Consider the following 17,721-nt stretch of genomic DNA (forward strand, 5'->3'; position numbering starts at 1 on the left):
GGTAGGCAGAGAGAGAGTGGGAGAGGTAGGCAGAGAGAGAGAGAGCGAGAGAGGGGTGAGCAGAGAGAGAGAGAGGTGGAGAGGTAGGCAGAGAGAGAGAGAGAGAGGTAGGCAAAGAGAGAGAGAGAGAGAGAGAGAGGGGTGGGCAAAGAGAGGTGGGCAGAGAGAGAGAGGAGGAGAGAGACATGGAGAGAGAGAGGTGGAAAGAGAGTGCATGGTAAATGGCATTAATTAAATAGTATTTATTTAGCCTTCCGAGTAGCAATTAACAAATTCTAACCACAGAGCAACACCCTTCATTAACACAAGTTGTTTGTATGTGTGCGTACTCGCTCCCATGCATATGTGTGTGTGTGTCTGACTGTGAGTGTGTGTGTGTGTGTGTGTGTGTGTGTACGTACCATTTATTAAAAGACAGCCTAGAAATACTATAAAACAACTTTATTCAGTCCCAGGTGGATTGAAAATGCCCAGAACCAAAGTACAAGTAAATAAAGAGTCCATAAGAGTGGACATGGATACAGATACACACATACTGTCATATCACAGTACAGTATTATAGACAGGCAATAGGCAGACACGTATTTGAATGAGGCTTCCTGTCCTGGGTCCTAGTCACTGGTCCACAATACAGAAAGCATTATAATTCAGGACAGGGAAAATGGGATTTTACTTTTGGGGGTATAACTCATCCCTTCTAATGCTGTTGGACTGGAGGATGGCGACAAAAAAGCAGGAATGACTGGTTTCAGGAAAAATCACATTTCAGGAAAAATCACATCCCTGAAGTTAGCTGTCTGCACCATCCCTCCTTGGCATTCCCTAGAGTATGAGAGAGAGAGAGAGAGAGAGAGAGAGAGAGAGGGGAGAGGACTTTAAAACATGAAAATAGTTGCAGTAGAGGAGAGAGGGACCTTGCTGTATTGTTAGCTGGGACCTACCCTGACAGCATGTTGCCAGGGGACAAGAGCTGTTCTCCCTCATCTTTCCCTCTCTCGTCCATCTCCCTTCCGGTCCAGCTCTGTCCACTTGTTCTCTCTCTCTTTCTTTCTCTTCCTCCCTCCTCCCTTCACACTATTCTGTGACAGCGTCACTTCCCCAGAGATGTTGTTTCCCAGAGCCAGGCTGCAGTAGAGGCTGCTGATGTGCAACAAATTCTTCACTGGGACCACAGCCTCTACATACAGACTGGCACTACAGTCTATGGAGCGTTAGGCACAAGCGTCAGTCCTAAGCTACCTAAAGACGATGAAGAGACTAGCACAGCCTAGAAGGGAGAAGTGGGTTACCAGTCCATCTGAAAAGAGGGATTTGATGTGTCCTGACTTGTGTCCTGGCTAGGTCGCTCCACACTCACACAGCATGCCCCCCTCATGTTTTACAGCTGTACCTATCCAGAATTAGCTGAATACACAGTACTGCTGGCTAGGACCTATAATACACAGTACTGCTGGCTAGGACCTATAATACAGAGTACTGCTGGTTAGAACCTATAATACAGAGTACTGCTGGCTAGGACCTATAATACACAGTACTGCTGGTTAGAACCTATAATACAGAGTACTGCTGGTTAGAACCTATAATACAGAGTACTGCTGGTTAGGACCTATAATACTGTGAATACAGAGTACTGCTGGTTAGGACCTATAATACTGTGAATACACAGTACTGCTGGTTAGGACCTATAATACTGTGAATACAAAGTACTGCTGGTTAGGACCTATAATACTGTGTATTATGGTTACATCCCTTCATTTGGAAAGATAAAGAGGAAAACCCTACTCCGCTAAGCTGTGCTAGTGTGTGTGTGTTTGTAAACTTGTTCTCTGATGGTGTGTGTTTGTAATTGTTCCCTGTCACAGGTTTGTGTGTGTGTATGTGTATGTACAGTGGCAAGAAAAAGTATGTGAACCCTTTGGAATTACCTGGATTTTTGAATAAATTGTTCATAAAATTTAATATGATCTTTCATCTAAGTCAAAACAATAGACAGACACAGTCTGCTTAAACTAATAATACAAATAATTATATATTTTCATGTCTTTATTGAACATACCTTGTAAACATTCACAGTGCAGGGAGGGAAAAGTAAGTGAACCCTTGGATTTAATAACTGGTTGACACTCCATTGGCAGCAATAACCTCAACCAAATGTTTTCTGTAGTTGCGGATCAGACCTGCACAAAGGTCAGGAGGAATTTTGGACCATTCCTCTTCACAAAACTGTTTCAGTTCAACAATATTCTTGGGATGTCTGGTGTGAACTGCCCTTTTGAGGTCATGCCACAGCATCTCTATCGGGTTGAGGTCAGGACTCTTGACTGGGCCACTCCAGAAGGAGTATTCTCTTCTGTTGAAGCCGTTCTGTTGTTGATTTACTTCTGTGTTTTGGGTTGTTGGCCTGTTGTATCACCCAACTTCTGTTGAGCTTCAATTGGCAGACAGATAGCCTAACATTCTCCTGCAAAATGTCTTGATCAATGGAAAAATTAATTCCCAAGTTTATGATAGCAAGCTGTCCAGGCCCTGTTAGCTGGGACCTACCCTGACAGCATGTTGCCAGGGGACAAGAGCTGTTCTCCCTCATCTTTCCCTCTCTCGTCCATCTCCCTTCCGGTCCAGCTCTGTCCACTTGTTCTCTCTCTCTTTCTTTCTCTTCCTCCCTCCTCCCTTCACACTATTCTGTGACAGCGTCACTTCCCCAGAGATGTTGTTTCCCAGAGCCAGGCTGCAGTAGAGGCTGCTGATGTGCAACAAATTCTTCACTGGGACCACAGCCTCTACATACAGACTGGCACTACAGTCTATGGAGCGTTAGGCACAAGCGTCAGTCCTAAGCTACCTAAAGACGATGAAGAGACTAGCACAGCCTAGAAGGGAGAAGTGGGTTACCAGTCCATCTGAAAAGAGGGATTTGATGTGTCCTGACTTGTGTCCTGGCTAGGTCGCTCCACACTCACACAGCATGCCCCCCTCATGTTTTACAGCTGTACCTATCCAGAATTAGCTGAATACACAGTACTGCTGGCTAGGACCTATAATACACAGTACTGCTGGCTAGGACCTATAATACAGAGTACTGCTGGTTAGAACCTATAATACAGAGTACTGCTGGCTAGGACCTATAATACACAGTACTGCTGGTTAGAACCTATAATACAGAGTACTGCTGGTTAGAACCTATAATACAGAGTACTGCTGGTTAGGACCTATAATACTGTGAATACAGAGTACTGCTGGTTAGGACCTATAATACTGTGAATACACAGTACTGCTGGTTAGGACCTATAATACTGTGAATACAAAGTACTGCTGGTTAGGACCTATAATACTGTGTATTATGGTTACATCCCTTCATTTGGAAAGATAAAGAGGAAAACCCTACTCCGCTAAGCTGTGCTAGTGTGTGTGTGTTTGTAAACTTGTTCTCTGATGGTGTGTGTTTGTAATTGTTCCCTGTCACAGGTTTGTGTGTGTGTATGTGTATGTACAGTGGCAAGAAAAAGTATGTGAACCCTTTGGAATTACCTGGATTTTTGAATAAATTGTTCATAAAATTTAATATGATCTTTCATCTAAGTCAAAACAATAGACAGACACAGTCTGCTTAAACTAATAATACAAATAATTATATATTTTCATGTCTTTATTGAACATACCTTGTAAACATTCACAGTGCAGGGAGGGAAAAGTAAGTGAACCCTTGGATTTAATAACTGGTTGACACTCCATTGGCAGCAATAACCTCAACCAAATGTTTTCTGTAGTTGCGGATCAGACCTGCACAAAGGTCAGGAGGAATTTTGGACCATTCCTCTTCACAAAACTGTTTCAGTTCAACAATATTCTTGGGATGTCTGGTGTGAACTGCCCTTTTGAGGTCATGCCACAGCATCTCTATCGGGTTGAGGTCAGGACTCTTGACTGGGCCACTCCAGAAGGAGTATTCTCTTCTGTTGAAGCCGTTCTGTTGTTGATTTACTTCTGTGTTTTGGGTTGTTGGCCTGTTGTATCACCCAACTTCTGTTGAGCTTCAATTGGCAGACAGATAGCCTAACATTCTCCTGCAAAATGTCTTGATCAATGGAAAAATTAATTCCCAAGTTTATGATAGCAAGCTGTCCAGGCCCTTAGGAGGCAAAGCAGCCCCAAACCATGATGCTTCCTCCACCATACTTTACAGTTGGGATGAGGTTTTGATGTTGGTGTGCTGGGCCTTTTTTCCCTCCACACATCCAAACAACTCAACATTAGTTTCATCTGTCTACAGAATATTTTGCCAGTAGCGCTGTGGAACATCCAGGTGCTCTTTTGCGAACTTCAGACGTGCAGCAATGTTTTTTTTTGACAGCAGTGGCTTCTTCAGGTGGTGTCCTCCCATGAACACCATTCTTATTTAGTGTTTTACGTATCGTAGACTCGTTAACAGAGATGTTAGCATGTTCCAGAGATCTCTGTAAGTCTTTAGCTGACACTCTAGGATTCTTCTTAAACTCATTGAGTATTCTGCTCTGTGCTCTTGCAGTCATCTTTGCAGGACGGCCACTCCTAGGGAGAGTAGCAAAAGTGCTGAACGTTCTCCATTTATAGAGAACTTTTCTTATCGTGGACTGATGAACATCAGATACTTTTGTAACCCTTTCCAGCTTTATGCAAGTCAACAATTCTTAATATTAGGTCTTCTCAGATCTCTTTTATTCGAGGCATGGTTCACATCAGGCAATGCTTCTTGTGAATAGCAAACTCAGTGTTTTTTTATAGGGCAGGGAAGCTCTAACCAACATCTCCAATCTCGTCTCATTGATTGGACTCCTGAATCCAATTAGCTTTTGGAGAAGTCATTAGCCTTGGGGTTCACATACTTTTTTCCAACCTACACTGTGAATGTTTAAATTATGTATTCAATATGGAGAAATACAATACAATAATTGGTGTGTCATTAGTTTAAGAACACTGTGGTCGTCTATTGTTGTGACTAAGATGAAGATCAGATCAAATTTTCTGACTAATTTATGCAGAAATCCAGGTAATTCCAAAGGGTTCACATACTTTTCCTTGACAATATATGTATGAAAAAAAAAGTATTTAGTCAGCCACCAATTGTGCAATTTCTCCCACTTAAAAAGATGAGAGAGGCCTGTAATTTTCATCATAGGTACACTTCAACTATGACAGACAAAATGAGAAGAAAAAAAATCCTGAAAATCACATTGTAGGATTTTTAATGAATTTATTTGCAAATTATGGTGGAAAATAAGTTTTTGGTCACCTACAAACAAGCAAGATTTCTGGCTCTCACAGACCTGGAACTTCTTCTTTAAGAGGCTCCTCTGTCCTCCACTCGTTACCTGTATTAATGGCACCTGTTTGAACTTGTTATCAGTATAAAAGAAACCTGTCCACGACCTCAAACAGTCACACTCCAAACTCCACTATGGCCAAGACCAAAATGCTGTCAAAGGACACCAGAAACAAAATTGTAGACCTGCACCAGGCTGGGAAGACTAAATCTGCAATAGGTAAGCAGCTTGGTTTGAAGAAATCAACTGTGGGAGCAATTATTAGGAAATGGAAGACATACAAGACCACTGATAATCTCCCTCGATCTGGGGCTCCACGCAAGATCTCACCCCGTGGGGTCAAAATGATCACAAGAACGGTGAGCAAAAATCACAGAACCACACGGGGGGACCTAGTGGATGACCTGCAGAGAGCTGGGACCAAAGTAATAAAGCCTACCATCAGTAACACACTACGGGGACTACAGGGACTCAAATCCTGCAGTGCCAGACGTGTCTCCCTGCTTAAGCCAGTACACGTCCAGGCCTGTCTGAAGTTTGCTAGAGAGCATTTGGATGATCCAGAAGAAGATTGGGAGAATGTCATATGGTCAGATGAAACCAAAATATAACTTTTTGGTAAAAACTCAACTCGTCGTGTTTGGAGGACAAAGAATGCTGAGTTGCATCCAAAGGACACCATACCTACTGTGAAGCATGGGGGTAGAAACATCATGCTTTGGGGCTGTTTTTCTGCAAAGGGACCAGGATGACTGATCCGTGTAAAGGAAAAAATGAATGGGGCCATGTATTGTGAGATTTGGAGTGAAAACCTCCTTCCATCAGCAAGGGCATTCAAGATGAAACGTGGCTGGGTCTTTCAGCATGACTATGATCCCAAACACACCGCCCGGGCAACAAAGGAGTGGCTTCTTACGAAGCATTTCAAGGTCCTGGAGTTGCCTAGCCAGTCTCCAGATCTCAACCCCAGAGAAAATCTTTGGAAGGAGTTGAAAGTCCATGTTGCCTAGCAACAGCCCCAAAACACCACTGCTCTAGAGGAGATCTGCATGGAGGAATGGGCCAAAATTCCAGCAACAGTGTGTGAAAACCTTGTGAAGACTTACAGAAAACGTTTGACCTCTGTCATTGCCAACAAAGGGTATATAACAAAGTATTGAGATAAACTTTTGTTATTGACCAAATACTTATTTTCCACCATAATTTGCAAATAAATAAATTAAAAATCCTACAATGTGATTTTCTGGATTTTTTTTCCTAATTTTGTCTGTCATAGTTGAAGTGTACCTATGATGAAAATTACAGGCCTCATCTTTTTAAGTGGGAGAACTTGCACAATTGGTGGCTGACTAAATACTTTTTTGCCCCACTGTATATGTGTGTGTGTGTGTGTGTGTGTATATGTGTGTGTACTCTGTCAGAGTTGCAGTGGGTGTGTTAGGGATTTAGTGATTTCCTCTCAGTGAGTTGGCTGCTGTTCAGGTTTGGCATCATGCTGCAGTCTGTCTCAGCAGCCAGCCAGCCATTACCTCACTATGAGGTGAGAGTGCTCCCCATCAGTGAGTGTACCTTTGGCATCATGACGTGGTATGTCTTTGCTCCTAGCAGAACTCGGCGAGGGGAAGTGAACTTCTGTGCTCGCATACTGCCTAAAGACATTTGCCGTATCAACAACATACCCAGAAATCTGCCATTCATTTTCACGTTTGTGCTGAGGTGATCTTAGTCGCACAATTTTCCATCTAACTAAGATGTTTGGTGCAGTATTTCTCATTGAAAAGCAGTCGTCTCTCGTTTAATGACAACAAAGACTTAATTGAAGAATCACTACTGTTGACCAATCACTAACGAAGGGGCGTAGACTTCGGGTACTGATCTTCGGCTTGCCCCCAAAAAATGGTGTGCTTGTCGAACACCCGCAAAACAATAACTGCCGAAGGCAGTCGAACTCCAAAACAAACAAAATGTGACAAAATGTATTGGACCAGTTCCAACACTAAGACACCTCACTAAGAACTGACTGGATTGGACCAGTTCCAACACTAAGACACCTCACTAAGAACTGACTGGATTGGACCAGTTCCAACACTAAGACACCTCACTAAGAACTGACTGGATTGGACCAGTTCCAACACTAAGACACCTCACTAAGAACTGACTGGATTGGACCAGTTCCAACACTAAGACACCTCACTAAGAACTGACTGGATTGGACCAGTTCCAACACTAAGACACCTCACTAAGAACTGACTGGATTGGACCAGTTCCAACACTAAGACACCTCACTAAGAACTGACTGGATTGGACCAGTTCCAACACTAAGACACCTCACTAAGAACTGACTGGATTGGACCAGTTCCAACACTAAGACACCTCACTAAGAACTGACTGGATTGGACCAGTTCCAACACTAAGACACCTCACTAAGAACTGACTGGATTGGACCAGTTCCAACACTAAGACACCTCACTAAGAACTGACTGGATTGGACCAGTTCCAACACTAAGACACCTCACTAAGAACTGACTGGATTGGACCAGTTCCAACACTAAGACACCTCACTAAGAACTGACTGGATTGGACCAGTTCCAACACTAAGACACCTCACTAAGAACCGACTGGATTGGACCAGTTCCAACACTAAGACACCTCACTAAGAACCGACTGGAAGGCAGTCGAACTCCAAAACAAACAAAATGTGACAAAATGTTGTCATAATCTTAACCAATAGGGGTGACATTTACCAAGCTCTTTTCTGCTCCTTCACTCATCATTGTCAAGAGCCAATCAGATCAAATTAGTACTTTACCTAAAAGAGCCAGCAACCAATTAAATCACAGAATTACTTAACCAATCACTGCAAGGACCAAATCAGATTACAGAGTTCATTAAGCGCTGTCAGGAGAAATTCAGATCATAGGCTTATTAAGCAGTGCTGCCAATAGCCAATCGGATGACAGGGTGTTGTGAGAGAAGGGAGTTCATTACATTAGCATCAGGGACATGCTAGCCAGGGAACTAGATTAGCCCAATGAAACCCTGGCACAGATTCAAGAAACACTTTGTCTGGCACGAACACTCCACTGTAAAATCTACATTGATCATCTTTCAAGCATGAAGCAGCCTAACTACAGTGCCAGACAGGCAGATAAAAAGCATCATCCTCAAACACGGGCACATTCTCCAGTCACCCCTTGCTCAAAGACTTTGCGTCCAACCCTCCCCTGATATGCTCTAGGAGGGTTGCAATATCAGAGACGGCGTCGTGCACAGTGTGCTCCCAGGTCCCTTAATGGTTTCTACGGCTGCGGTCATTGTTCCAACTCATGAGACACAAAAGTATTCTATCACCCACGTTCGGTTAAATAATACAAGATAAAATACCTCCTAAATTGTAGTACAACACGTTATTTACATGCCCAAGTGGGCTTGTTTAAATTGGTCAGACGAAACACGCGCTCAAATTAAGAATAGCTGAGCACAAAACGGCTATCTGCACAAAAAAACTATGGACTAGGGGAATGCGCGGCATTACGCAAACGCTAATCATGGCTCAGCCTCTAGTTTCTCTGTCCTCCAGAGGAGGGAATATAGTGAGGAAATTGTTAGAGGCACTTTGGATCGACTGCTTAGATTGCGCCGAGACAAAGGGTCTGAATGAACAGCTCCTTTCTGATCTTTCTGATCTTTTTGTTTTTCAAGTGGAATGTATGTCTACGGCTCTTGACTGATGATCATCCTCGTTTGAATAACCTGTGGCGTTGCTGCTGCTACTACTACTGACATCTATGATTGATATGATTGATATGACGAATGAAGGTGAGTCATGCCTAAACGTAAGCCTATTGGTTGTTCCTCTGGTCAATAAATATCAGATTTACCCAGCAACAGAGTGCTTTTTCCTTTATTCTCCTGAATAGTCACCAGTTGAAGTATCCTGGGGTAAGGAATGATAGTTACTAGTTGAAGTATCCTGGGGTAAGGAATGATAGTTACTAGTTACTAGTTGAGGTATCCTGGGGTAAGGAATGATAGGTACTAGTTGAAGTATCCTGAGGTAAGGAATGATAGTTACTAGTTGAAGTATCCTGAGGTAAGGAATGATAGTTACTAGTTACTAGTTGAGGTATCCTGGGGTAAGGAATGATAGTCACTAGTTGAAGTATCCTGAGGTGAGGAATGATAGTTACTAGTTGAAGTATCCTGAGGTGAGGAATGATAGTTACTAGTTGAAGTATCCTGAGGTAAGGAATGATAGTTACTAGTTGAATTATCATGGGGTAAGGAATGATAGTTACTAGTTGAATTATCCTGAGGTAAGGAATGATAGTTACTAGTTGAAGTATCCTGAGGTAAGGAATGATAGTTACTAGCTGAAGTATCCTGAGGTAAGGAATGATAGTTACTAGCTGAAGTATCCTGAGGTAAGGAATGATAGTTACTAGTTGAAGTATCCTGAGGTAAGGAATGATAGTTACTAGCTGAAGTATCCTGAGGTAAGGAATGATAGTTACTAGTTGAAGTATCCTGAGGTAAGGAATGATAGTTACTAGTTGAATTATCATGGGGTAAGGAATGATAGTTACTAGTTGAATTATCCTGAGGTAAGGAATGATAGTTACTAGTTGAAGTATCCTGAGGTAAGGAATGATAATTACTAGCTGAAGTATCCTGGGGTAAGGAATGATAATTACTAGTTGAAGTATCCTGAGGTAAGGAATGATAGTTACTAGTTGAATTATCATGGGGTAAGGAATGATAGTTACTAGTTGAATTATCCTGAGGTAAGGAATGATAGTTACTAGTTGAATTATCATGGGGTAAGGAATGATAGTTACTAGTTGAATTATCCTGAGGTAAGGAATGATAGTTACTAGTTGAAGTATCCTGAGGTAAGGAATGTTTTTTCGAGCAACTGATGTCCCCTTTTTATTTAAGTTGGGCTTTTGGGTAAACCTTTTATACATTGTTCTAACTACAGTTCCCTCAGTAATTATTGGGACAGTGAATCCTTTTTTCTTATTTTGGCTCTATACTTCAACACTTTGGAAATCAAGCATGACCAAGGGCTTAAAGTACAGATTGTCCACTTCAATTTGAGGGTATTTTCATCCATATCGGGTAGAAATTACAGCACTTTTAGAACACAGACCCCCCCCCCCCCGGGAGCAAAAGTATTGGGACAACTTAAAGTAGTAAAAAGTATTTGGTCCTACATTTGTTGGATGTATTTTCTGTTTGTTTTGGATTATGTTATTCCCAATAGAAATGAACGGTAAATCCTGTATTGTGTCAATTTGGGGTCACTTTTATAAAAGCACAAATATCATACCCCCAAAACGTCACCATTACAATAACAGGGTAGGTTAGCATTTATATGTACTTTAATAAACATCAAGTGAATTTGTCCCAATACTTTTGGTCCCCTAAAACTGGGGGACTATGTACAAACAGTGCTGTAATTTCTAAACAGTTTACCTGATACGAATACCCTCAAATTAAAGTTGACAGTCTGCACTTAATCCTCAAAGTCATTGTTTGATTTCAAATCTAAACTGTTGGGAGTATAGAGCCAACTGAAGAATGCTTCCCTGTCCCCAGTAATTACAGCACTGTAGGTCATCCACTACATGAGTAATGAGAGAGTTCCATACGTTGTCAAACTGAGCTGTAGTAATACTTCCTCATCGTACATGATGACTGTATGGGAAAGAGAGTCAAATTAGTCTGGTTTGATTATTGTGTTCCACCACTATACTGATGTGTTCTCTGGCTTTCACTATCACAGATGGGCAATAGACTGTGTGTTACTGGGTACTAGTCTACTAGTGTCAGCTAGGCCCCAGAGCATCTGTTCACAGCTGTCTCATTCACTAGCCTTATAACTGTTGTACGGCTGAGAGGACCACTACTGTGAACACTATCTCCATTTCACAAGAACTAGCAGATAGACAGAGAGACAGACAGACAGACTCCCTTCCTCCCTCCCTCACTGGCTAAATGAATATGCCAAGTTGAAAAAGAATGCAACAGGCACTTCATTGACAAGGCATGAGCATGACAAATGAACTATCGACTAACCAGTCAGGGCAGGAGTGGTTCTCATTGGTTCTAGTGACACTGACCTACATTCACACGCAGTACAGTAGACCTTCCATGTTATATCACAGCAACTCTCCGTCCGATATAACAATAAGATATGAACCAAACTCAACTGCCTGGGAAATAATTCAAGCAACAGGGTATCACTACTGTACAGATCTGAGCTTTAACAGGAAATACATCAACTGATCGTGATTCCATGGGGATTTAGAGAATACTATTTATTTGTAGAATAAGTAGAGAGGCCAATTCCTTCCTGCTACTCTCCGTTTCTTCCTGTTCTTTCCTGTCCTTTTCGTCTCTCCCTCAATCTCTCCTATTATCTACATTTTTTGCGGCTGTAGAAGTTGGCCAGCTGAATCATCCCATTCTGCTTGGTGCTGTAAACAACAAGAAACACACAAAGTAAAGCAGAGAGAGGTAGAGAGAGAGAGAGAGAGAGAGAGAGAGAGAGACAGAGAGAGAGAGAGACAGAGAGAGAGAGAGAGACAGAGAGAGAGAGAGAGAGAGAGAGAGAGAGAGAGACAGAGAGAGAGAGAGAGAGAGGTAGAATGAGAGAAGTAGAGAGATAATGTGTAGAAAAGTAGAGGTAGAGAAAGATAGAGGTAGAAAGAAAGATAATGTGTAAGAGGTAAAGGTAGAGAGGGAGAGGTAGAGAGAGAGAGGTAGGGGAAGAGAGAGGTAGAGGAAGAGAGAGAGGTAGAGTGAGGAAGAGAGAAGGGTAGAGTAAGAGAGAAAGGTAGAGCGAGGTAGAGAGAAAGGTAGAGCGAGGTAGAGAGAAAGGTAGTGAGGTAGAGGTAGAGAAAAAGGTAGAGAGAGGTAGATGAAGAGAGAAAGGTAGAGTGAGGTAGAGGTAGAGTGAGGTAGAGAGAAAGGTAGAGCGAGGTAGGGGAAGAGAGAAAGGTAGAGCGAGGTAGAGTGAGGTAGAGGAGAAAGGTAGAGCAAGGTAGAGTGAGGAAGAGGAAGAGAGAAAGGTAGAGCAAGGTAGAGCGAGGTAGAGGAAGAGAGAAAGGTAGAGTGAGGTAGAGGAAGAGAGAAAGGTAGAGCGAGGTAGAGAGAAAGGTAAAGCGAGGTAGAGTGAGGTAGAGAAAGGTAGAGAGAAAGGTAGAGTGAGGTAGAGGAAGAGAGAAAGGTGGAGTGAGGTAGAGGAAGAGAGAAAGGTGGAGTGAGGTAGAGAGAAAGGTAGAGAAAGGTAGAGGAAGAGAGAAAGGTAGAGCGAGGTAGGGGAAGAGAGAAAGGTAGAGTGAGGTAGAGGAAGAGAGAAAGGAAGAGCGAGGTAGAGGAAGAGAGAAAGGAAGAGCAAGGTAGAGTGAGGTAGAGGAAGAGAGAAAGGAAGAGCGAGGTAGAGTGAGGTAGAGGAAGAGAGAAAGGAAGAGAGAAAGGTAGAGCGAGGTAGAGGAAGAGAGAAAGGTAGAGTGAGGTAGAGGAAGAGAGAAAGGTAGAGCGAGGTAGAGTGAGGTAGAGGAAGAGAGAAAGGAAGAGCGAGGTAGAGGAAGAGAGAAAGGAAGAGAGGAAAAGAGAAAGGTAGAGACAAAGGTAGAGTGAGGTAGAGGAAGAGAGAAAGGTAGTGAGGTAGAGGAAGAGAGAAATGTAGAGCGAGGTAGAGGAAGAGAGAAAGGTAGTGAGGTAGAGGAAGAGAGAAATGTAGAGCGAGGTAGAGGAAGAGAGAAAGGTAGAGCGAGGTAGAGCGAGGCAGAGACAAAGGTAGAGTGAGGTAGAGGAAGAGAGAAAGGTAGAGCGAGGTAGAGCGAGGCAGAGACAAAGGTAGAGTGAGGTAGAGGAAGAGAGAAAGGTAGAGGAAGAGAGAAAGGTAGAGCGAGGTAGAGGAAGAGAGAAAGGTAGAGCGAGGTAGAGCGAGGTAGAGGAAGAGAGAAAGGTAGAGCGAGGTAGAGGAAGAGAGAAAGGTAGAGCGAGGTAGAGGAAGAGAGAAAGGTAGAGCGAGGTAGAGGTATAGAGGTAGATCTGCAGTTTTTCTATTGTTATGTCAGTCACAGACAGTCACTCAATTAGCCCATGTCAGGTAACATGCCCAGGGGCCCTGACCTCCAGGGGGCCCCCATTGATTTAGTTAGTGATTCTCACTAAGATATCCTATTAACATGGAATAAGTCATGGCAAAATGTGTAGACTTGCAGGAAATTTGCTTTAGAATTGTAAACTTTTCTCTCCACCTAATGGCAAAATGTGTAGAATTGCAGGAAATGAGTGTGTGCAGATAGAGAGAGTGTAGGGTTGTGTACCACTCACACAGACTCCTGCAGGCTGCTTAGGAAGCTGTCTATCTGGTCCTGGGGGATCTCTCCGTCCAGGTGGGCCAGGTAAGTGTACAGCCCTACAAATGTATCAAAGGGGATCCTCGCCGCTCCACCCTCCTCATTCTCCGTCAGGATTTCACACGCATACTTCAGGGCACTGATGATGGTCTGAACACACACGCACACACAGGGGAGCACACACAGGGGAGCACACACAGGGGAGCACACACAGGGGAGCACATACTTCAGAAAAGCCTGGGCCATCAAGACAGTGCAATACTGCCATCATGTGGTATTTGCTAGCACGACACCATAGTTTCTCTGAAAACTGACAGACAGATATCGGAGCCAGGGACTCACCCCTCCCAGAGCGCTGCAGCCCAGGGCGAAGAACTGCATCCAGTGGATGTTGTCGTTGAAGTTCCCCAGGGCCAGCAGAGTGTCCAGCTGCTCTGAGGGCAGACACAGACCCTTCCACTTCTGCTGCAGCTCCTCCTTACTGATCGTCTCCTTAGGGGCCAGCTACATTCACAGGGGCAGAGAGGAGGGAAAGGGAGAAAGAGGCAGGAGAGGTCATCTTTTTTTTTTACAACAATAGAAGCCAGCGACATACAGGGAGAGAAAGAGAGGTACCTTAACATCCTAGCATAGAGGTGGAGAGGATGGTAAGGACTTTCAGCACACCTGAGATCAATGTGTCAGTCAGTGAGTACCTGTTTGTGTAGGACCTTCAGCAGGCCTGGAGTCAGTCAGTCAGTCAGTGAGTCAGAGAGTACCTGTTTGTGTAGGACCTTCAGCAGGCCTGGAGTCAGTCAGTCAGTCAGTGAGTCAGAGAGTACCTGTTTGTGTAGGACCTTCAGCAGGCCTGGAGTCAGTCAGTCAGTCAGTCAGTGAGTACCTGTTTGTGTAGGACCTTCAGCAGGCCTGGAGTCAGTCAGTCAGTCAGTCAGTGAGTACCTGTTTGTGTAGGACCTTCAGCAGGCCTGGAGTCAATCCGGTATCAGTCTTCTGTGTGGCAACGGGCATCTCCAGCCTATCTTTGGCTGGCAGAGTGTCTCCTTTGGACAGGGCAGAGAAGTACCTGATAGAACAACAAACATTTAAACGAAACAATAATTGTACTTTACCCTGGTCATTATCTATGCTCAGCAACTGGGTAGTTACAAGGCCACTGTCCTACCATCTGAACCATAAAAGCTGGGCTCTCTTAGTTGTACAGTCACATCCAGGGAGGCTAGGCTGTACTTACGCTGCAGACCACTGTAGTATGTCATGGGGTTGGGTTCTGATTGCAGCTTTGGTGAACTGTTTAAGAATGTCTGGTAGTTCAGGGGGGATGTTGATTTGCTGTTCACAGTACATAGTATCTGGAGGAGGCATTGCTGGGAAATATAGTGGATTTGAAATGTTATTCATAGTTTTCAAGATGTGATAATCAATCTAACATTAGTATAAACAATAGCCAATGAATGTGCCTATCATTACAGAAGACTATATTGTAACAGACGTTAGCTATCTGAACCACACGAATGAGATGACAGCCTTAACTTTCAGCAGACAGAAGATGGCTGACAAAGTCGTATAATCAATTTACTTACTACAAAAACTCTTACCTGAATACTAATCGAATATCTTTCTTGTTGATAAAAAAATCAACAACAAAAAACAAAACAAGTAAGAGAGTTAATTTGCTAAAATTATATAAAAAGTGGTTGGTTTAGAGATCGGCCAACTTCATTTTCAATCCATAGCAACTTAACGTTTGCAGTCAACGTCACATAGCAACAGCAACCATCGGTGATTGGACCAGAAAGAAGTCAGGACTTCCCCGCAAAATATTTGTTCCGCCACCGGAAGGCGATGTGAACAAAGGCAAACAGCACCGCGTCGTTACAGATGCTTGATATGTGCTTGTTCGTAAATCTGGAGTGCGCTCAGAGCGTCCGTAAAGTCAGAGTTGTCAGATTTGTCCGTCAGTAAAATCAGCGTTTTGTCAGATTGTCCGTCCCTAAAATCAGAGTTTTGTCAGATTGTCCGTCCCTAAAATCAGAGTTTTGTCAGATTGTCCGTCCCTAAAATCAAAGTTTTGTCAGATTGTCCGTCCCTAAAATCAGAGTTTTGTTAGATTGTACGTCCCTAAAGTCAGAGGAAACTGGACGCTCTGGCCGAGTAGGGTTGATCGGCGCGTTCTGACCTCAACACCCAAGCTAACGTTGCCTAGCTTGCAAGCTAATTCCAAACACCAATGAAAGAACACCTCACCCTGACCATTTCACTCCCCCTGGCAGAGCTGTTTTCATGTTATCTAGAGCGACTGTGCTGCTGGCAACAATTTAATTACGCTTTTTATTTTGCCGACGTTTACTGACACCGGCCATATTCATCAGTTATTATGCGCTCTGGCACACAGACGAGAGTGCTCTGAAATCGGAGTAGATAGCCAGGGTGAATTTACGAACGCACCCATAGCCAAATCAAATAGTATTTGTCACATGCTTCGTAAACAGGTGTAGACTGTCAAACGCTTACTTATGGGACCTTTTCCAAACAATGCAGAGTTAAAGATAAATATAATAAAAAATATAAATAGTGACACGAGGAACAAATATACGAATAACGAGTAAAAGTAACATGGCTATATACCGAAGGTCGGAGTTAAGTGACTACACAACAGGAAAGATAAGACAATGGCAGCAGCAGTGTATGTGGTGAGCGTGAAAGTGACTTACGTCAGTATGCATGTCTGTGCATTTTGTGTGTTAGGGTTTCGTTATGTGCGATTTATGGGAAGAGTCCAAAAAGTCAATGCAGGTATTTAGTAATCATGTTAAGCAGTCTTATATATACACTTAGCCGCAGGGAGGGGTCGTGAAAAAAAATAGCCAGCCCTGAAGATGTCTATCGGGTCCACTAATACAGGACTAGTGAAGGTCTAGTACAGTTCATCTAATAATACTTGTGGAATATAAAAATTCTTGCTTGATATGTTTTCCAGTTTCTTGAAATACTTTGTGGAAACTGAAATGGTTTATGAATTCCTTTTCCATTTTATTAGACACTCTTATCCAGAGCAACTTACAGTACTGAGTGCATACATTGTCATACTGGTCCCCAGTGGGAATCCAACCTGCAACCCTGGCAACTAAGCCACATCATCACAAACCACCATTTTTTAATTCGTGGTGATGGAAAATCTACAGGTACGAACCTAGACGACCAGCGTACATTGAGTGGTTTGTAAGGATGGTCAATTGGAATTATTACTGCACAAAAAATACAGTGCCTTGCGAAAGTATTCGGTCCCCCTTGAACTTTGCGACCTTTTGCCACATTTCAGGCTTCAAACATAAAGATATAAAACTGTATTTTTTTGTGAAGAATCAACAACAAGTGGGACACAATCATGAAGTGGAACGACATTTATTGGATATTTCAAACTTTTTTAACAAATCAAAAACTGAAAAATTGGGCGTGCAAAATTATTCAGCCCCCTTAAGTTAATACTTTGTTTCGCCACCTTTTGCTGCGATTACAGCTGTAAGTCGCTTGGGGTATGTCTCTATCAGTTTTGCACATCGAGAGACTGACATTTTTTCCCATTCCTCCTTGCAAAACAGCTCGAGCTCAGTGAGGTTGGATGGAGAGCATTTGTGAACAGCAGTTTTCAGTTCTTTCCACAGATTCTCGATTGGATTCAGGTCTGGACTTAGACTTGGCCATTCTAACACCTGGATATGTTTATTTTTGAACCATTCCATTGTAGATTTTGCTTTATGTTTTGGATCATTGTCTTGTTGGAAGACAAATCTCCGTCCCAGTCTCAGGTCTTTTGCAGACTCCATCAGGTTTTCTTCAAGAATGGTCCTGTATTTGGCTCCATCCATCTTCCCATCAATTTTAACCATCTTCCCTGTCTCTGCTGAAGAAAAGAAGGCCCAAACCATGATGCTGCCACCACCATGTTTGACAGTGGGGATGGTGTGTTCAGGGTGATGAGCTGTGTTGCTTTTACGCCAAACATAACGTTTTGCATTGTTGACAAAAAGTTCAATTTTGGTTTCATC

At 43.1% G+C, this 17,721-nt stretch overlaps 1 protein-coding gene across 2 annotated transcripts; it reads right to left on the reverse strand.

The window, feature by feature from the left end:
* Positions 1-426: 426 nt before the first annotated feature.
* Positions 427-16,413, reverse strand: ropn1l (rhophilin associated tail protein 1-like). 2 transcript variants are annotated; one of them, XM_036943700.1, is made up of 6 exons: positions 16,387-16,413; positions 14,907-15,039; positions 14,615-14,738; positions 14,018-14,179; positions 13,650-13,825; positions 427-822 (listed from the first exon to the last, which is right to left on the reverse strand). In XM_036943700.1, the coding sequence occupies exons 2-6, from the start codon at positions 15,035-15,037 to the stop codon at positions 759-761; spliced, it is 657 nt and encodes a 218-aa protein (XP_036799595.1). In that variant the 5' UTR covers positions 15,038-15,039; positions 16,387-16,413; the 3' UTR covers positions 427-758. The 2 variants fall into 2 exon arrangements, with proteins under 2 accessions (XP_036799595.1, XP_021417993.1); XM_021562318.2 differs by lacking the exon at positions 16,387-16,413 and adding an exon at positions 15,271-16,105.
* Between the last annotated feature and the right edge of the window lie 1,308 nt (positions 16,414-17,721).

Source organism: Oncorhynchus mykiss, chromosome 15, assembly GCF_013265735.2.
Source record: "Oncorhynchus mykiss isolate Arlee chromosome 15, USDA_OmykA_1.1, whole genome shotgun sequence".
Classification (NCBI taxonomy): domain Eukaryota; kingdom Metazoa; phylum Chordata; class Actinopteri; order Salmoniformes; family Salmonidae; genus Oncorhynchus; species Oncorhynchus mykiss.